Below are 22,305 nucleotides of genomic sequence, written 5' to 3' on the forward strand. Positions count from 1 at the left end.
AATGGATCATTCATTCATCTCCATGGTACCTGACCCCATTGAACACAGCACCACTTGTAACAATCATCCAGCATGCGTTTTCTAACAAACATGTCTACACTTAAAGTTGGTTTACAAAAGATACAAATATTCCCTACTTTTGGTAAATTAGTGCTTCTTTCACATATAAGATTAAAGCAGGTTTGAGCACTAGGCCTCACTTTTAGCTGTGCTCTGCCTGTTTATCAATCCATTCCCAAATACCACCAGAGCAGGGGGCGGAACGTGGTCAGTGTCAAGTCTTCTCTGCCCAACCCTGAAGCTGTCAGAGTTCAACAATTTCTAACACAAAAAGGTAAATTTAATAAAGACTAGTTAACATAATTAAAACACACATCCTACATGTAATGACTAAAAAACAGCTTTTAACTAGTGGTAGATTTAATCTACATAGGAGAAGACAATATGCAAGTAATTGTAGTACAATCATGGATTGTTGAGTAATTATTGCTGTAAAAATTAGCTGCAAATACAGTTTTCTAACTTGTATTTTTCTTACAGGCATGTCCCATTATAGAATGATGCTTTATCACCACTGGTAAACCATCTGCCTGCTCTATGACTCTCTGGTACAAGAGGATGGTATCTGCTTAGAAAGATTTGCTGTGAATATACACAGGCCACGCGACACAGGGAGGCTACCTCTTCAAGCTAAATTTTAAATTACAATTAACAAATAAAGATACCCTTAAAAACAGTTTTAATAAAAACACAAAAGGTGGTGGAGACGGACACCCTGGAGGGCAAGCTCTTTTCGCTGACGACATTCTCCTCACCCTCCAGCAACCGAAAACATCCCTACACAACCTATTCAACCTCCTTACAAGAAATGGCAACCTGTCTGGTAATAAAGTCAATATAACAAAATCCAAAGCCCCGCTTCTCAATCCCACCCCCCCCCCCCCCGCCGCGACTGCTCTGATCTCACCTCCCACTTCCGATGGCAAAATAAAATATTTAAAGCATCTTGGGGTTTACATTACCACCTCCTATGAGTCCCTATACCAGGAGAACTACCCAGCCCTCTTCCTCAAACTTAAAATCAGACATCTTCTCTTGGCGGCCCTTAATCATATCGTGGCTAGACAGGATTATCGGGGTAAAAATGACTATCCTTCCCCAACTCCTTTACATCTTCCAGACACTCCCTGTTAAAGAGAACTCTGTCCTTATTATAATCTATACAACGACACTTGGCTACATTTTTTTCTGGTGAGGCAGGCCTCTCAGGATCTGACTAGCGTTCCTTAAAAAAAAACAACCTACGAGCCGTGGAGGCAGGGGCTTCCCCGACCTCAAGGCTTACTACTGGGCTGCCCACCTTAGTTCAGTGGTGCCCTCATTTGTTTCTCCCGATTCTCACCCGTGGGCAGACTTAGAAGCTGTCTATCTGGTCTCTGGGTAATGCCTCCATTTCCTAGTATGACTGATTAAATGTTTTCCTACCTTGGATTTTACTGCCCAGACCTGGGAGACTTGTAAGCATTATCTTTCTGTCCCCCCCAACCCTCTGCCCATCACACCCCTGTGGCATAAACCCACCTTTCCTCCAGTTATGTCGCTGCCTTTTTCTCGGACATGGACAACAGCAGGCATCTGTTTTGCCAGAAACCTTCTAGTACAGGGAAAGCCCATCCATTTTGACATACCCTGCTCCAAGGTCCCAGACTTTCACCCGCCTCTATCAATATCTGCAGGTTAGGCATTTTCTTCAATCTCTCCTGTCGGGCAACCCACCTCATCTCACCTACCCATTTGAAACGCTCTGCCTCTCTTCCCCACTGCGGAGAGGTATGATTTCCTCCCTTTTAAAACCTCCTTCTGGAGGATATGCGGACCCCTGGAAATGCACGCGAGAGATTGGGGGAGGGACCTGGGCCCTCCCCCCAGAAGAGGACTACTGGGAAACCATCAGATTGAATGTGGTCTCTAGCTCCACATTTACATTAAAGAAAACGCATAGAAGATTTACTATAGATGGTATCTCACACCTCTCAGACTCGCAAGGATGTATCTGTCTACTTCTCCTGCTTGCTGGTGAAACTGCAGCCATTGAGGCACTCTCACATACATGGTGGTCATGTCCGGTCATATCCTCTTTCTGGGACAAGGATGCGGGTCTCTTCTCCTCCCCTTCTTCCAATGCCCTATCAAGAAGGAACCGTGGTCCTTCCTTCTCTGCTAGCCTATACAAGACCGCGATGTTCACTCAGTGAAACTAGCTTTCCATGTTTTGGCGGCTGCTAAATGTCTGATAGCCAAGTTATGGAAGCATGCAGAACCCCCCCCCCCCCAATCACGTCTCTTCTCCAAGATCATATGTCTGGTTCATTGCCAATATGGAGAAAATTACCTCCCTCCTGCGAGATAAAGACGACAAATTCCACCAAGTCTGGGATCCCTGGCTCTCTCTCTCTAGTGTTCCCACTTCATCAACCTCTAAGTAGTAGTAATCCCCTCGCATGATCCTGGGCCTATTATTTTCCCCAAGTCCCATAATACAGTTCTGACTGTCCCCTTCCCGTAGGGGTCCACACTCCTTCATGTTTACCATATCCTACAACCATACCCTCCCCCCCTTAATTTCCATAGCTTGATCTACCCCTCTTTACATAGTTACCCTGCTTACTGCAAATCACACTTTTACTACTGAAAGTGACACTGGTTGATATTTGTATCCTTAATGTTTCATTCATGTTTATTGTAACATGTGTTTATACAATAAAAATTATGAGTTAAAAAAATTAAATCTAGAAACCTAGGGGGAAAAAAACAAAAACAAAAAAAAAACCCAGAATAAGTTGTCCATAGTATTTTATGTTCTTTCTATAACAAAACCTCCATGGAGGTGATTCCAAAGACACAAATGATGTGTAGGTGCAACATTTTTTTTTCTCCTGCACATTAAATGCATTTTATAGAATAAAAAAATATTGCAAACCTTTCCCTAGGTGGGTGTTTATAGACATGTATCTGGCCGTTCCAGTCAGGCTCTTGTGTTCCCGGTAAGGTATGTGCTTTTTGGTTTCCGGGTCTATATATTCCTTAGCCAGTCCAAAGTCAATGATGTGAATGACATGCTCCTTCTTATTCCCTTGTCGACCAATTAAGAAGTTCTCTGGCTTGACGTCTCTGTAAATTAGGTTCTTGGAATGAACATATTCCATCCTTGAAATCTGCAGGTTTTAAAAAGACAAGGCAATTAAAAAGAATTCCAATTAGCTTGAAGTTTGCAGATTAGTTATAGTGTTACAATGTTTTAGAAGAGCTGGTAGCATACTTTAAAAGTCTCAATTGTGTCCTTGCATAGATTCATTTTATTACAATGCTAATCATATAGCAAATTATAGTAAACCACAAAACAGAGCAGGGAAAACAGTTCTGCAACAAGCCTTGTTGCTTAAACCACAAATCATGAGTTCTAGTTCAGCAATAAAATATATTATATTTGATATATAGTGCAACAACCAACCACCACAAGTCTAACGCACAGGCATATCAACAGATTAGCTTTAAAGGATAAACAATAATAAGTTAATGAGCACCTAGATGTGTCAATTGGACTTTATAATGGGGAAGGGCACATCATATGGAAAAGCAGTTCCTGCATTATTTCTTCAAGAACAAATCAGTGGCGTGGCGATAAAGGAACCCTACTCACCAGCTGAATTGCTATCATTAGCACAGTCTTCAAGGTGAAAGTCCGATCACACAGGTCAAACAAGTCTTCTAAACTTGGACCTAGGAGCTCGAGTACCATGGCATTGTACTTTCCACATGGACCAAAGTAGAAGACCTGGGGAAGCCCATCAGCTGTAACAAAAAAATATCAGTAAATAAGAAACAATGGAAAAAACAAGAACCAATCACTCTTATTTGTTAGACCAAAACTTATTTTTTGGTTATGAGGTATTTTGCTTCATGTCAAATGGTACTTCATTATTTTCTGTGGAAGATGGACAATAAGGTGGAAAATTAAAATGGTCTTTTCAGCCCTGGAGTATGGGCTCAAGCTAGTTTGTCTATTACCATGTAGGTAGGTGTTATAATTAGTGCGACTTACTGACAACGCACATGATAAAACAAAGCACAGTGGCTTTGTGGTTAGCACTTCTGCCTCACAGCGCTGGAGTCATGAGTTCAATTCCCGACCATGGCCTTATCTGTGTAGAGTTTGTATGTTCTCCCCATGTTTGCGTGGGTTTCCTCCGGGCGCTCCGGTTTCCTCCCACACTCCAAAATCATACTAATAGGTTAATTGGCTGCTATTAAAATTGGCCCTAGGCTGTCTCTCCCTGTCTGTCTGTGTTAGGGAATTTAGACTAAGCCCCAATGGGGCAGGGACTGATGTGAGTGAGTTCTCTGTACAGCGCTGCGGAATTAGTGGCGCCATATAAATAAATGGTGATGATGATGATGATGATAAAGTCACACAACACATCTATACGAGCACATGCTAGATTTAAAAATGCTCTAGTCCTATTAACTTCCACTGGTCATTTTGTACTATACAGGTATTTATATACCTCCTAGAATTACAAAGTGTCACTTTGAATTGTGAAAGGTGTGATATAAAATGTATCTGGTTCTAAGCTTTGAATAGGCTGGCAAATAACTGGAATACATTTATAAATGTTTAGCTATATTGTTAGGGTGCTGCTGTTCTTTTTACTTGTACATATCCACACACTCCAGCAATATTTTAATCAAAAGCCAATCAATGAAGCAGCACTATAAGTTTGTTTAAATTTTTGCTGAGGATACCCTCTGTACCTTTCATGAACACCAGAGGGCAGCATAATGTGCTGAAGATACATAATGTATGCAGAGATCAAATTATCTTCTGTTTACATTCTTTAATTAAATATGAATGACTGAATGCATTTCCATGAAGCAGTGCAATATGAACCCACCAATACCCACACTAACAAGTAGGCATACTTTCATATGTAACCATTAAAAAAAAAAACAAAAAAACACCTTCATAAAACAGAAGATATATCATAATGCACTCACTACGGCAAAATTTAAAGACATCAGAATAAGTCACCAAGGAGGTTTGTGACCGAACAAAACCTAAATAACCTCAGACCAACTCCACACAAAAAAGAACACTTTTTGGTGGCGTTTATTAAACTAGACAATAATAAGCGCTCTACCTATTGTCTCAAGTCTTCTGTCTGTTCTCATATCTTTTGCTACATTCTGCGGGCCCCTACAGTTTCACGCATACCGATTTGTGTAACCGCTTCATATATCTGTACTTTTGCTTACCTCACCTGTCCTGCATCCTACGGCCATCATTCTGTATCTCCCACTGTTCTACGACCCACTCTGCCACCTGTCCCGTTGACCCTATACCCTCACAGATCAGTTTACAGTCTCCTGTGATAAACCCAGCCTTAGCATCTGTAATCTCTCTTCCTGCTGGCAACTTCCCATCAGTATTCAAGCATGCTGTAATTAGGGCTGGATTAACCCTAGGGATAACTGGGCTACAGCCCAGGGGCCTCGGGCATCCAGAGGACCCTTGAAAGTGCTCAGCAGCATTATTGATCGGTCAGGGGCACCCTCACGGGGGAATGGAGGCCCCCTTAGCCCAGGGGCCTCCATCCCCTTAATCTGGCCCTGGCTGTAATTAATCTTATTTTGATACAAACTGAGCAAAACTCACAGATTACTGTCCCATCTCTCACCCGCCATACCACTCCGAACTTCTTGCAAGATTTAACTCACCTTACATGCTTTCCTCCCTCACACAACCTATTGGACCTGGTTTAGTCAGGCTCTGTGCCAAACACTCCAGAGACTGCACTGTTAAATCTAAAGGCCATTACTCTCTTCTAATTCTCTCGGCTGCATTTGACACTGTTCACGACTCTCCTCATACAAACGCTACATTTCCTAGGTCTTCAAGACACTGTCCTATCCTGGTTCTCATCCTATTTTTCAAATAACTTCTTTAGTGTTTGTTTCGCTGGATCCACCTCTTCTTCGCTTCCGCTATTGGATGAAATATCACAATGCTTGGTCCTCCATCTATAACATTTCTTTTGGAAAACTAAAGAGCTCCATTGGATTTCAGAATCCTCTGAGGATGGAACCCAAATCTATCTATCCTCTCCCGATCTTTCACCATTTTTGTTGGCCCGTATTGCTGCATGACTCTCTATTATTCCAACTTCATGCCCTTGCGCCACCTCAAACTCAATCTTTAAAAAACTGAGCAAATCATAAGCCCACCAGTCAACTGAAGCTGCTTACCCGCTATCTCTGTGTGGACAACATGAAGGTAAACAGTACCCCTAAAGTCATAGAGCCCCACAAAGCACATTTTCCCATTGCTATCTGGTTGCACTGAAATGCAGTAAAGTACACCCCATTACCCTTCCAGGCTATTGAGAGTTGTAGTGTTATTTGTTTACTGTATTGTACCATTACACCATGTACTGTCTTGTTATTTGTCCTCTGTATAGTCCTGTAAACCACATGTGGCGCCCAAAGGAGAGTATAATCCTAATCATCATAATAAAAAATGTGTCATTTAACCTTATGTATCAAATGCTGTTTTATCTATAGAGCATAGAATTGCGCACAGAGCACTCTTATTGCTGTGTGTCTTAATACCAACTCTTGTTCTATTTCCCTGTCTGTTCCCCATTGTAAAGCACTACAAAGTATGTATGCCGCTATATAAATGGTAATTATATTTAGAGCATGATGTCCCTCCAAATCTAGTAGGATACCAATGCCAAAACATTTTAGATGTTCACACCCCATAGCACAGACTTAAAAGTCTAGATGTAGGCTCAATCTGAGTGAAAGGCCTCCATAGCCTCTTTATATGATTTCTTGACCACACCAATCAAGATTCAGGCTTTTCAGGAGGACCTTGAAGAAAGAATTGAGCCACAATCTCCCAATTATTGAACAGAATGAAATGTACAAGTCCATCAGAAGACTAACTACATATGTTATTGTATATTAAACTTTCTACACTGTATACCAAGACTACATTTGATCTAGTCCACCATTTTTACTTTGTTGCCTCCCCTCGTTACTTCCACATAGCGAGTAAGTTGGTGACAATATCCATACTTGATGGAAGTGCCATACATTGTCCTTTCTTTTGATGAAAATAGAGTTCCTTATTCATTTTAGGCTTAAGTGCAACTTGGCTTTGGGATATTGACAAACCTATTGGTTAGGGAAAGGGTGTCAGTCTCCTACATTCTTTAAACTGCTATGTTGATGGTCTCTAGTTGACGGTCACATAACCTTGACTATCCAAGATCATTTATTAAAAAACAAAAACTTGAATACTCCATGGTTAAGTTGAGAGCAGTATGGAATTTGTGGGAGGAACAAACAATTCTCCCATACTGGATACATACAGGTGGATAGCTGTGGCTCCCTGTAAAAATGAAAAAAAGTTTAAATCCCTCCTCTCGTAGTTGTGGTATCAGGGTGGGGAGAGTTTTTGTAGATTGGGGTATTCTTTATTTTTTTTTGTGATGTTATTGAGAGAAAAACATGGAAGTTAATATTTCTTGCTTTCCAAACATACCTGTGATGCTACATGCATTACATTCCTGCTATGTTAATGAAGAATCGAAAAATTTTGAAATACTGCAATGCATTAAGAGGTCGTGTACCTGTAGTCCCAAGTTGCTTGTAAAACCGATATTCCAGATGAAGTTGAGGAGCACGAGATTTAATTGGTTCCTGCAAAAATATTTGGATTGTTTATTTAATTTGATCATATCATGTGCCCCAAAGACCACCCATTCCAATCATCAGCAACTATCCAGTGCCTATTTACACTGGCAGAGAGGATGCGTGTATGATGGCCGCTATAAGGCTGTGTGGGGGCAGTCAAGCCTTTAAATCATAACAAATAGACCCCATAAGAATAGTGCCGGATCCGTTCTATTTAACCACACACTCAGTGAGAGTTTGGCATATGTATGAGTCACTTAAGGAACGCCACCCCTACCTATAAGGGTGGCATTGAAGGAGTTAATGATGAAAAAACAAAAACACTTATCTTGTGAGTGCCATTTGCTACACCCGCCAGTATCACCGATGGACCCACAAGTCCTACACAACCTTGCTCTTTAATGTTACTGGTCAGCCTATTTTATACAAGCCGAGTATGAATGCTCACACCCCCAATAAACTTTTTAATTCATGCATCAACAGAAGAAACTTCAGTGGTATGACCACTAACACACTAGCAAACTGAAATGTAAACTCCAAAACATTTTTATTATTAGATTGTACAAAAAAAAAAATAAAAAAAAAAAAATCTGTGTTGGTATTTGCTATAATTTATTACCTACAAGAACCTCTTGCTCTTTACAAACTTGTTTTCCTTCATTTCTGCTGATAAAAGGAGAAGGAGGAAGTCCAAAGTCAGGTAAAGAAAGCAGAGTTAAGACCTCCTTGTAGAGTGTTACCAGTAAGTTGGGCTGTTTGTCAGACGTGGGTGGGGTTTCCTATATTTTGACAGCTTTATGCATTTACATATTTTATCACCATCGTTTAGCTAGAACTTACTTCATAGCTTAAAGGGCATCTTCTAAACATGCACAAATACACACACGAAAGGTCTGTTAAAAGGGTTTCACCTGACAAATTTAAAGTTCTCCCATATTCCCAACGCCCTCAAATTTACACTCAGTATTTGCACTTGCAGAGTGTGAAACCGAACACTACGCAATGATTTGCTGCATGCTCCTAAACATGGAAAGCATTAGATGGGTCTAAAGCACCACAATTCCATGCAGTTCTAATGCACATTACAGTGGAAGCTAGCTCTGACATGTGCAATGGAAACAAATCTGCAGTCCCGTTTCCATGCAGGCTGGTAGTAGAGCTATATCTGCAGAAAGCCCAAATAGGTGATCAGCCTGCCAGATATATTAAAATATATTATCATCATCAATAAGAAGAATTGAGGAAGTCAGAGGGTTGGGGTCATGGAATTTCTGTCAGGAGAATCCATTGAAGACTAATATTCAGGGACTCACTTGGAGTGGAAAAGCAATTGTTTTTGTTTGGAGGGAAAATACTGGCTGCTTTGCATGTAGCACACAAATACCAAGTAACTTTATTTTTACATCGATTTAGAATTAAACTAGGATACGACCCTCTCCGATATCTAAATCAGTCCACATGTTTTAGATCTGCCCCCAACCCCCTGCAGTACAGCATGGTTTTGCAAAATTGCACTTTCTAGATGGAGTTACATCTAACTGTAAATTAGGTCCTCTTTACGTACTTGCAGTTAAAACAGCAGAACGGTCAGCCATTTATGCGTCTGGCAGTGAACGTTGCCTGCAGGGTCTCCCTAAAGAGACTCCCCAACTACAAAAATATTTCTTTCATGACTAGACGTACTAAAGATATCAATTGTGATACGATTCTGATACTTTGGAATATAGGCTTGGAAAAATTAACAGTTTAATAAAGACTATTCACACTGCATTGAACCTTGACATCTTGAACCAGGAAGCCAGTCCTATTTTTCACACATGGTTAACAGCAAGAAAAGGAAGGAAGCATGGGTTCTGTTCAGGAAGCTGAAGACAAATGTAATCCTGTGAGAAGTGTGCACATGCAAACCTAGTAGGACGGGTGCATACTCACCAGTTTAATTGCCACATATTCATTTGTATAAAGATTCTTGCCTAGAGGGGAATTAAAACAAATTTAGGTTAGAAATTAACAATCTTGATATCAATTGATGCCCATCTTTCCATCCTTCTTAAAAGACCCTGCTGGCTCTTAAAATTTGGTGAATGAGTGGTTCATGATTTTTTTTTACCTCGCCTATTAGCTTTGTAAAAAGGGACAAGTCGCAAGTCAGTGAATTGCACCAAAAGTGTAAAATGATGGAAGAATCTAAAAGACTATACTTCAAGTAAAATTAAAAAAAAACAAAAAACAAAAAAACACACAAATCTGTTGAAAAATTTGCTCCAGAATGTAATATGTTAAAATATCTTCAAATGTTTGCCTTTCCATGCAGAAACAAAAAAAACTAAAAACAAAATGTGGGAAAAGGTAGTGCTAAAATCAGAGGAAAGTGCATTCAAATGCAGTAGGAAATGTTAAATCATGTTATTTGAGACCAGATGCAAAAATCTGTCTTGTAGCATCACAATAGTCCCACATTTAGATCATTAAATAATAGATAAGTTCATATTTTGCTCTTACAAACCAGTTATTTAGAATACCCAGGCTGCAAGTAGTACTCACGGTATTTGCACTACTACAGCACAGGCCCTTCATCAGGTCAGACCTTTGCAGGTCACAGGGAATAACAGTTAAGAGTTTATATAAACATAACAGCATTTTACCAATGATTTCACTTCTGTATATTTTCTGTGCAAGTTGTAGTATAGTGTTGGGGGAGGGGTGGGGGGACGGGAGAGGCGTGATTAGGCCCCACCCGCTATTTTAAATTCTCAGCATGGGCTCCCAGCGGCTGCACACCATGTGCTGGTCAGTGTCACTGTCAGCACAGACAGGCAGTCAGAGTATGCTGACCGGCCCCTCTGTTAAAAACACAATCAGAGTGGTCGGGCAGGGTTCTCAGACTGCCTGTCTATCTGCCGACATGTGACACTGACCTGCACATAGTATGCAGCCGCAGGGAGCATGCCCCGATCCCCCCTCCACCACCACCTGGATCCGCCACTGCCTTTTGTCAAATATCAAGTACCTCAGTTTTGTCAGCATTTAGTTTAAGCAAACATTTTGAAAACATTCATAGTACTTTGCCTTCTCAATTTTTTATTTCTGCCACTTGGGAAACCTACCTGGAGACTGAAGTGGAGACTTTCATTGTATTTGACAAACCAGTGGAAGAATTTATGGTTTATGCCAACAAGCATTAAGAGCATAGAAAATACCAAACACTTCCTGTTTTATATTCTGTGTGACATGATGTCATCCTGCCAATGTAACAAAAGTGGCTGCCTAACACTTTGTTTTCTCCCTTCTGCTAGGGGTGTAGAAGGAGACACTGTATGATGAAAGTCAAACACAACAGCTAGTCGTTACTTCAGAGCCTGCATGGTGTTGTGGAAAATCTCTATTAGTCTTCAATGTAGCAAGCAGGGGCAAACAAAGCTCTGCCCTGCTCTCTATATTGGACACCACTGTATATAGCCATAGTGATGTAACTGATGAGGACTGGTCCTATTGGATACTGAAAATAACCAGCCAGCTCTCCAGGTGGAGAGGAAAGGGGGGCAAGATCTGGTCATCAGGCTATATGTGAAAGATTCAATGGCAACAGGAATTCATACAGCTTTTTTTAACAAATACAATTTATGTCTATGTAGTGGCCTCCTGCCTCTGCTCTATCCATTGCAGGGTAGATCCAACACTGGAGCTCTAGAACTTTAATTTAAAGTCTCTGTGTTGGATTATCTCAAACTAAATGCAAGTGTTGGGACCCTGTTAAATAGAAAAAAAAATTGTGGAATCACATGGAAAGGACAGCCACCAAAGTACAGTTATAGCGGAACACTTCTTTAGGAGGTCACTGAACACACACTGCTTTATATAGTTAGATTAGAGGCAAAACATCCATCAAGTTCACCCTATTATAAACTGTTTAGGCCCCAATTAAATTAAGTCCACCATCCAACATTTGCAAATCACCCAACCTTCAGCAAGTCTGCCCACCACCTAACCCTCACATATTCCTTGTGATGAAAGTGAGCTCTCACAAGTACGGCAGCCCTCTTCACCCTTCTGGTTCTTCATGACAATGTTTGTACCTCTTACAAACTATACAGTGCTAGAATATATAAGTATCTTTAGAAAATGCTAGTTAATTCAAGTGTTGCTGATCAATACAGGGTCTGGGAGCTCACTGTTAAAACTGGCTTTAATATTAAAGAACTTTTAATAAACTCCAAATGGTCCAATAATGGCAACAAGCTGCATATTTAGACTGTTCGGCATTTATTAAAAATTACTGTGATTGTTATAGCAAATATTGTGATTAAAAGTTGATCAATTTTGATAATCTTTCAAGCAAGGTTCGTAATCCTGCGAACTAATAATAGGTAATACAGCATTATTTGATGTAAAATCATGCATTATGTGGCCTATAGCATACTGGTAAATAAGTACAAAAACAAATACAAATAAGCTTTATTCAGCAAGTTACTCACTGTTTTTTGCTCATAAAAAAGAAAAACACTTTCTAAAATTAGTGAACATTGTTTATAAATACACTTCTGGATTGGTATAACTTGAATGCTGCAATTAATTACCGTAGTTGGGAACAGTTTATTTTGCACACATCTAACGATTGTATGCAGTTCTTTGGAAACACTACCATACAAAATATGTTGATAGAGAGCAGCCAGTAATTATGTACAAAACAAGTAATCCCTTCTGGGTGAAATAAGCAGGGACCAAATCCTCTGCTCACAATCAACATCAGGGTGCCAACTAAGTTACACTAACCACTGCATTTGGAGGGTGTGATCTCTTTGGCAGTACGTTGTGCAGCTAGTTATTTGAAATTATGTGCAAGAAAATATTTAAGAAAGGGCCCAAATTATTATGAGCCTTTATTAAGTAGATGCTTGGCTACCCACACGCTGACCTAACACCTCCAAACTTGCCTAAACATGGAAGCACAGGTGATGTCAAGAGTTCAAAGACACAAGCATTCAAAGGATCTGATTGTTACAGCCCATTCCCACTAGACCCCCTGTACCAATTTTAATTAGGAATATAACAAATGCTCTGAATTAAACAGAATAATTTGCACTACTTATTTGTACTCATTTGTTTTATTTAAAGAGAAACATTTAGACTATGGGAGTAGCTAGAATAAATTACCTGGGTCTGAGGAATGTATGTCCACCTTATATCACACCACTACATTGCAAACACACATTTGTAAACCAGCTTTTAAGACCTAGGGGAAAAAAACCTATATTCTAACAAACACTATTTTCCAATTAATTAGAGATGGCTATAATTTGGACTGGAACATTCATTTCAGTATATGCTTTCCTGTTGCACAATGCTTTTTAAAAGCTTACAGAGCTACTTCATCACCCCACACACCAAATCAAGATTTACATGACCTTACCTAACCGTAGTTCTCCAAAGTTTCCACAGCCAATCTTCTTTCCCACCCTGAAGTTGGGTCCCACCATAAGGACCCCTGAGGAGGTGGTCGAGCTGGACGGCCGAGAGCTATGACCAGTCCGCACTGGCAAAGCTTTAGCTGCTCGGGGCCTGTCATCCTTCTCCCTGTTACTATGGTCCATGTTCCTATACCATAAGAGCTAGGCCTCGGAATCCCAGCAGATGCTAGGGGACTCCCAATCCAAGTAGCCACAAAAAAAAAAGGGGCTTGAAAATAATCAAGCCGTGTATCCTCAGGGGCCAAAAGAATAGCTCACATCACCAGGCAGAGCTGCCAAGGTACGATCTCAAAGACATTCAACAACTTCATGATGGAGGCTTCCCATTGCACGCTTTGTGTAGGTTTCTGAGGAAGAAATGGAAAAGTTAGGATAAAATGAACATTAGAGAATAATAATAAAACGTAAATCTATAAAAACACATTAAAGAAAAACAGACATTGACAAAATAGGCAATTTGGAAGTGTCAGGTTAAACCTTCATGACAATCATACATCCACAAACTTAGCATTTGGAATGGAAGACATCAAATTCACATTCTAGGATTACAAAGGGTTGTTCCGTTTTTGACAACCATCACTCCCACTTTATAAATCAGTAGCTATGAGGGGGTGCACCACCACCCCTTCTTTCACCAGTTGCATAATGCAGATTCCTGTCTGAGTACTGACAGAGCAAAAACAAAAAAAACACAAAAACCCCAAATACAATATAGTATTAAAAGGATACCAAGCCTTTTCTTATTTTAATTACCCTTTATATTTCCCTAGCCTAAACAGGTAGTAATGTACAAAACTATTCTTGACACTGACTAGTTAGAGACGGCCTGCACAGCTTACCCTTCCTATAATCCATTTATCTTCTGCAGAAGTTTCCTATCATTCATGTGTTTGCGTGGGATTCCTCCCGCACTCCAAAAACATAATAGGCTAATTGGCTGCTATCAAATTGATGTGTGTGTGTGTGTGTGTGTGTTAGGGAATGTAGACTGCAAGCTCAAATGTGACAGGGACGGATGTGAATGAGTTCTCTGTATAAAAAGAGCTAAAAATGGTACTGTGACTGGATTATTAAATAACTTTTGGTAAAAATTTATTTAAAGCGAATAGCACGGGGCACTTATTTATGTATGGCAATGCCAGTATTTTTGATATTGTGTATATTGTGATATAGGAAATTGTTATTTCTGAGACCAGGCTAGAAACTGGTATTTCCTGAATACTAAAGGATATGCCTTATTTCTGATGCATATATCTGATACAATAGGCCTTTGTGGATGGAGGTCTTGTGTGTATTGGGATGTATTTAGTATGGATGTGTCATTGTTTAGGATTTGTAAGGTTGCTAGTGGGAACCTCCAATTAGACCTATGTGGAAGGAAGTCTGATAGCAGGAATGGCTAATGAAGTTTTGTGATGAAGTGTCATGCCTGCTCTGGCCAAAGGCCCAGCAGGGGGTCGTTACTGTGTGTCTTTTTGCCAGAGTGAATTTCATAGATAAGTGTGAATTTTGTTAGCCTTGAAATGCATGTAATTCCATGTTTGTGTCAATAGAGTATATCCGGTTTCTAAAAATAGACTATTTCTGAACTGTATAAAAGAGGAGCTCTGTGAGCAGGTATCTTGTTCTTCTGAATTGTCATCTGACCTGATCACACTGGAACCTTCCACCAGTGTGTGTGAGCAAATAAACCATCTTGCTTCAAAGACCTCCTTGGAATCATCTTCAATATTGCTGTTTTCCTGTGATCTACAGATAAAACCCTAAAATCGAATCCGTTTTCCGGCTGTCTCTGCGGTTTGGACCCAAGCTATTCCAGTACTAATGCTCTGCCGCTACCCAGCAGCCCTGGTTAGTGTGATAGGCCAGAAGGGATCCATTCACAGCAACCCGGATCCATAGTAAGAGGTCCGGAGTTACCAGCCAGGTACACCAGCAACGAGACACGCTAGCAGTGTCAGTGACCCAGAAGAAACCAGGTACTGGATGCCGGTAAGGAGTCCAGTGGTGACAGCTCGTGTAAGCCCCTCCTACTGCGGCAAGAGGGCACTTTTTGGATAACGAAAGGGAACGGTGGCAAAGTAAGTCCAGCCGGTTCCCAGCAACAACAGACAGGGTGGCATAGGCGGTCCATCCTGTCACAGGTACTCCTCCCACTGAGTAGTCCTTCACAATAAAATGATTTAGGCACTATATAACCCACTAAAGAAAAAAAAAGGGTGCAGTCCTAACTATACACAAGGATATAAGATCTGGGTGGATCTTTAAAGGCAAACTTCTAGTTATCCATTATCCGCACGTGACCTACAAGTAAAGGCTAACACTCTAATCCGTTCCCCGGTTGTTCTTTGGTCAGGAGGAATCAGCCATAGTCACTAGCTGCAGCTGCTACAACCATCACCCAGAACATCCTCCAAGAGCAACTTCTCCCAACCATCCAAGAACAGTTTGGTGACAATGCCTTTACCAGTATGATGGAGCACCTTGCCATAAGGCAAAAGTGATAACTAAGTGGCTCAGGGATCAAAACATCGAAATTTTGGGCCAATAGCCAAGAAAATTCCCAGACCTTAATCCCATTGAGAATTTATGGTCAATCCTCAAGAGGCAGGTGGACAAACAAAAACCCACAAATTCTGACAAACTCCAAGCATTGATTAGTCAAGAATGGGTGGTCATCAGTCAGTATGTGGCCCAGAAGTTGATTGACAGCATGCCGGGTCAATATTTGCATCAACTTAACGTAATTGTCAATAAAAGCCTTTGACACTTATGAAATGCTTGTAATTTTACTTCAGTATAGCATAGCAACATCTGACAAAAAGGTCTAAAAAAACACTGAAGCAGCAAACTTTGTGAAAACCAATATTTTTGTCAACCTCAAAACTTTTGGTCATGACTGTATACTTTTTGACCAGGGTTTGTTTCACTTTCTTCCAATTTTGATATTGTCTGCAGCACTTACAAACACACACATGGTATTTAGTACACTTTGCAGCAATGAAGAGTTCAGAACATGTCTTGTACTCTGACCTCTTGTCAGACTGCATTAAATAAATGTTCTGAAAAAGGATATAACAAGTAGCCAAAAGTAGGGGGAAGACTCAATAATATGAACCAGTCAGTCAGTCACATCTAGGAGGCAGCAAAATTTTTTAAAAAGGAGATGTGGATCCATTGCCTTCTCAAGATTTAATGCGTCCGCAGTAATTTTTAAGAAGCTCTGGCATTTGTCCAAGCCTGTCTTCTTTACAGTGCTATTCCAAGTCACAAATAAATATGCTCTTTGACAAATATACCCCTTAAACAATATCCTTTAATAAAAGGGACTAAATGCAGTATATTGAATTTTCTGATATACAGTAGTAGCAGTTGTTTAGGTGCTATACTTGTAATGGTGCAAGACCACCTCAGAATATCATTTTAGCAAGGTTGTTCACACTTTGCTTCAACAAAACAGATCATTCTTTATATACTGCCAACCAAAAGAACAAAAAACACACTAAACTTAAAAACATAAGAACGTTTCCCTTTATGGGTTATTTTATCCTCAAAGGGTGCAAAAAGCAGCTGCATATGGTCAGGAAATCTTACGAATAATAATCCTAATGTTTACTTTTTTCTTTTCTTGTTTTGTTTAATATAAAGACAGAGGGGGGTATTCAATTGACGGCGCTCAAAGAATATTACCGTTAATACGGTAATCCTGCGCGTAAATACCGTTAATACGGTAATTTACTCGCTGGATTTCAGCTCGCAGTACAAAATTTTTAAATATATATATATATATATATATATATATATATATATATATATATATATTTCCCTCAGGTCAGAGCCATCAAAAGGGTTCTCTAATAACTATAATATAATGTGTATATTATATAGGTTAAGACAGCAGTTTTGACAGGTAGAAGGGGTGTGAAAATCTCAGCTTTCACTTGCATATATGAACGCCTTCCACCCTCCAGCCTTGCTAGATCGTCATTATTCCTCCCTTTTCTGTTGCTATAAATAACTGCGGAACTCACCCCTGCTGGCTGCTGAATGATTCCACAGATCAAAAGAACTTGCATCTGGGAAACCACCACCCTGGTTAATGTTTCCTGGATGACTGTCCCAACCCTGCACCTAACCACAACCAGTTCACTGATGACCTGTTTCCCCCTGAGCAACAATACAAAAACTGCACATATATAATAAAATCTCTCTCTCCAGCCTAGAACTCATAGTGTAAAGAAAATGCTAGTAAATCGTTGAGAGCTAAACTGTGTGCGTGCGTGTGTGTGTGTGTGTGTGCGTGCGTGTGTGTGTGTGTGTGTGTGTGTGTGTGTGTAACAGCTCATTACTGACTATAAGCTACTGACCACTCCTACTATTGTCAGGCATTCACCAACTCTGCGCACCAACATGGTGCCCCCAGTTGCAGTAGAATAGCCGCAATCACCACCACTTGAAACTGCTTGCTCCTAGAGTGGTGTAACTGCAGCAATAGTGCTTTTCTGGTTATTCCGACAAGGTCCTTCTGAATCCTTACTTTAGCATAGGATTGCTGGTTAGTGTTGACTCAAAAGAGGACCACCAGGAGGTATATATTAGAGTGTAGGGTCTTATCTGTAGATGACTAAAATACAGCAGGTATAGGAGAGTCTCACAGGAACTGAGCATAACCTTTAGTAGCAGCAATATTATTTAGGAGAGAGCCCTTACTCACACACTCCAACACTTAAAAAGTTAATGAAGAGGTCATGCACCTTTTTGCCCTTCAGGTTTACACACATCTGCTGACAGAAGGTATTCAAGCCCTGTCTATTTAACCACAGAAGGTGAATACTACTCTCCATCATGAATAATCAACCTGTAATCTTACCTTACTTTAACATTATACTTATTGGCAGTAGAATATATTACGCACACAAGTTGTCCCCACTGTTGATTCCCTTGTGCATTACTCAAAAGATGCACTTGTGCTTTTTGCAACACTTCCCTTGATTCCTAGTAGACTAATTTCTGATAAGCAGACCATAAACTCCATTTGTTATGTTCCTGTATTGTAATCAACTTTTACATGCACAATTTCTCTCTCCAACCACTGAAGAAATAGCCACCTTAACAGAAATATTTTATTAACCTACTGTGCTGTATTGAACTGCAATCAAGTGATCCTCAAATTACCTTCATCCTATTGTGTAGAGTGGCACATATACTATGTTTTGTATGCTCAACGAAAAGGCTTTCAAGTAATAGCTTGCAGCAAGAATGAAGTACTAGATCTCCCTAAACTCTGCATGTTCTCATGTCTCCATAGGTTTTAATCCCTTTGCACTCTTAAGTGTGCATTATTTCACAAGTACATTATGTACAGCCCTCTATTCTGAGAAAATACACCTAAATATGACAAACCAAGGAGTGCATTCTGGGAATAATACCAGAGGTACAACTCTAACACTGAATTGTTGATGACCTATTAGATTTTTACAGATTTAAATATTCTAACAAGTTGTAGATTATAGAAAAGACATTTCTTTTCTGCTTTGACCCTTTAATAATCTATATTTAAGGGTTATAAATAAATTGTCATGTATAGCATATAGCCAGAATGTAAGCAAATGTATTCTTAGCGGAGAAGAAGATTGCTCGAAAGATCAAATTAACAAGAAACCATACATGCAATATACACATCCTGGAGTTCCTGAAATTCTATTTTACTTTGTTTAAACTGGTAATTTACAACAGGGGGCTGGTACTACACCAACTTTTACATGATTGTTACAAATGTTCTGAAGGGCAGGGTAGAGGAATACAAACCATAAAATCAATTCTGAACATGATCAACATACAAATGATGCATATATTACTGAGACGCATCATAATTTATATAGCGCCACTAATTCCGCAGCGCTGTACAGAGAACTCACTCACATTAGTCCCTGCCCTAATAGAGCTTACAGTCTAAATGCCCACACACACCCCCCATTTTTAAAGCGGTTTTAATAAAGTTAAACACCATTTTGCACACGAGATAAAATTATGATTGAGTGAAAATGGGTCAGCAAGTGTTACAATAGTGTGAGACTAAAAAATAAATAAATAATAAATCATCCATGCTTTGATGAAACCAAAGAAATCTGGATTTGCATGTGTTGTGTGTTGGTTTCAAGGGTAGGCAGATTGAACATATTAGTTTTGGTACTAGAAAAATTACAGAAAAAGAACCCCACAAACTGTACAGATACACTCACCGTTAAATTTGTTTGTGCTGTGGCCATTAGGTTTGTGTAAATCTCTATATAAATGACACATTCAAAATGCACTGGCTATGCAGTTTAGTTCCCTCCCCTAGAGCCTCTCCATGGTAGCTGTTTGCTACTGGTCACTGTACAACCCATGCTGGGTGTAGATGCTGCACTATGCTCTGTTTACTACTCGCAGGCCCCTGTAGCATGAAAACATTTATTATAGGCCAAAGCTGAATGTATGTCTATAACCACTCAGTGATATCCCTTCTCTCACACAGCAAGGGGCCAGTGAGTAGCTCACAACAGTACAACCACAGTTCATTAAGGAGGAGTTACATGACCTGCAGTGAAGACTAAAGCTGAGCTTTATTGTGGTGTGTGGTGAGGTGTGCAAAGGTATAAATGCGATTTTGTTGTTTAAGTGTGTGCATAAAGGAATCACTATTACATTATAATGACAATTGAAGTCATCTTGGAGTTCCATGGACTGTACAACACATTTTATGGTCACTGTAAGGTTTGCTAGTTGCTATCATTAGACTATTATCACAGCAAAGACATAACATAAATACCCCCATTTAAATAACCACAATATAAAAAGGTAGCGGCTTTTGGGAGTCCTAGCCATTTGGCCTCATCACAAACTGGGGAAGACAGTCAGCTAGTACAGCAACCAAATCAAAGACAATAGAAATACCTTGCATAAAACACAGCAAGCAACCAGATGTACAAAACATGAACTGTTCTATAGCTGTACCAATCATTTCCAAAATACTGATAAAACATTTTTAAAAAAAAACAAAACTATAATATCAATGATAAAACATTTGAAAATACAAAGAAACTGAAGCAGCAGTACAAAAAAAAAAAAAATACATGTCCACTAACTGAAATAAGTGCCATTATCAGTTTATAGTCACAATCCACCACCAGGGATCACGAAAACCCCACTTCAGAAAAGGATACAAGGAATACGCTAGTTAAAATGCCAATGTCAAATGTAGAAGCTAAAGCACATTGCTCTCCTCATACCACCTGTATACAGTATGCTTCTGCACACTTACATTTCAATAAAATGATATATATGAAGAACCTCAGGGAGTACATGTAGCAATTGTGCTTGAAGTTGGAGTAGTTTAGCTTGTACAAATCACCTCATGCAACAGTGGGGGAAAGTGGCTGAACAAATATCAGCCTGAAGGTCAGTAAGTATATACCTAGGTAAGAAAGTGTCTTGTAACAGGATTGACATTTAACTTTCTTTCAAAAGAATAATGTAAGATTTTCTGTGATTTGCAATTTATTCATGGAAAGAACAAACTGTTTTTCCCATATACTTTGCTGTATGCCATTCGCACATACTGTTCAAACACAAATGACTCTTTAGGTGCATTAGAGGTGTTTAAAGCACTTTGTAATTATCTGTCTATCATGTTAGTCCCACAACCCCACGGTTGAAATCTGAATCTAAATTTAAACAAGTTGTTTATCTCTTATAGCAGAGCGGGCATTACTATGCACAGCCCACACAAATTAGGCTTTCGGGATCCCTTTAACACTTATGGATGGTAGCTGTAGCTCAACGTGTGTAATGTATTGTTGCAGTCTGTTCAGACAGTTGTGTGTGTAATGAATAAAATGTAGATCCAAAACGTAAAAACAGCATTCAGTTTGTTTCTAAAGTGAACAGTATAGTTGTTAAATCAATTCTTAGTTCAAACCTCTCCAAAATGTTGACCTCTTTCTCCCTAGGCTTCAAACCTTTAAGCATATTCTTAAACTCACCTCTTTAGGAAAGTTTACTAAATTCCCAAAGAACCTTCTTAAACTCCTTTGGCTAAAGTTTGTTATGTACTGCACATGTGTAATAGGTAAGTAAACAAATTATTTCTAATGCATAAAACCTGCTGTGTATGCATACTGAGGGAAGCACTCTTGAAATACAAGAGGATATCATGCTGTGATATATAATAAAAGCCATTCTGATCACTTACACCATTGACAACTGGTGTTTTTCCTCGACATTAATGACAACCAAATCAAAATTGCTGTGCAACTGGAACTTTGTTCCAAATTATTCCTATTTGTTCCAAACTCAATAAAAGCATGTGATAACTGCACATTGTACTTAGGCTGTACAATTAATGTTAGATCTTTGAAACTGAATTACCCGTGAAAGAAAATGTTGTAGGCTTTCAGTTGAACTTACATGGGAGTTATCTTGCACTGAAGGGGAAGTTCAGGAATGACAAAAAGTAGTACTGGAAAGGAAAATATACGGGTTTATACTGCGAGTGCATTCCTCCAATAGTAGCAAACCAGCCTGACTGGGACACCACTACTGCTAGATCAACACGTTGAAACCAGGTACAGTTCATTCAGCACACTAAAAAGAGCCAACATGGAGTTTTATTCCATTTGCAGTTCATAGATGTGAACAGGGAGTTAGAGGACTTCATCCACTATACATATTACTATATTCTAAATTTATGCTATTCTTTTGGCTTTCATTAGTGCTTTCATCAATACACCAGTGGTTCCCAAACTTTTTCAGCTCTCAGCACCCTTAGGGTCTCCATAATTTTTTTTAAGGCACCATTCCAAAATAATTACTGAGCAGTCCTGTTTTATAAGTATTTAGGTCAGGACAGAAATACTTAAGATGTTTTGCAAATAATGCGCATAAATCCAAGGGAAAAGAATATTTTTATATTTATTTTTTGTTCAATTTCTGTCAAAGAACAATTTACAGCTATCATTAAAAGGAATAAGATCTAACAAAATAATATGCACAAAAATCACTACACTGCTCCCTTCTTTCTTTTTCGCTCCATTGCTGT

The 22,305-nt window shown here is 39.5% G+C and overlaps 1 protein-coding gene across 4 annotated transcripts in view; it reads right to left on the reverse strand.

The window, feature by feature from the left end:
* CSNK1G1 (casein kinase 1 gamma 1) overlaps positions 1–22,305 on the reverse strand; it is a 76,184-nt gene that overhangs the window by 26,299 nt on the left and 27,580 nt on the right. For all 4 annotated transcript variants that reach the window (XM_075208217.1, XM_075208219.1, XM_075208218.1 and 1 more), the window contains exons 2-6: positions 13,169–13,573; positions 9,691–9,731; positions 7,695–7,764; positions 3,701–3,852; positions 2,981–3,215 (exon numbers count right to left, since the gene is read on the reverse strand). In XM_075208217.1, the coding sequence (XP_075064318.1) occupies positions 2,981–3,215; positions 3,701–3,852; positions 7,695–7,764; positions 9,691–9,731; positions 13,169–13,349 (679 nt within the window). In that variant the 5' untranslated portion in view covers positions 13,350–13,573. The remainder of the gene's footprint in view (positions 1–2,980; positions 3,216–3,700; positions 3,853–7,694; positions 7,765–9,690; positions 9,732–13,168; positions 13,574–22,305) is intronic.

This window comes from Mixophyes fleayi, chromosome 4 (genome assembly GCF_038048845.1).
Source record: "Mixophyes fleayi isolate aMixFle1 chromosome 4, aMixFle1.hap1, whole genome shotgun sequence".
Lineage (NCBI taxonomy): Eukaryota > Metazoa > Chordata > Amphibia > Anura > Limnodynastidae > Mixophyes > Mixophyes fleayi.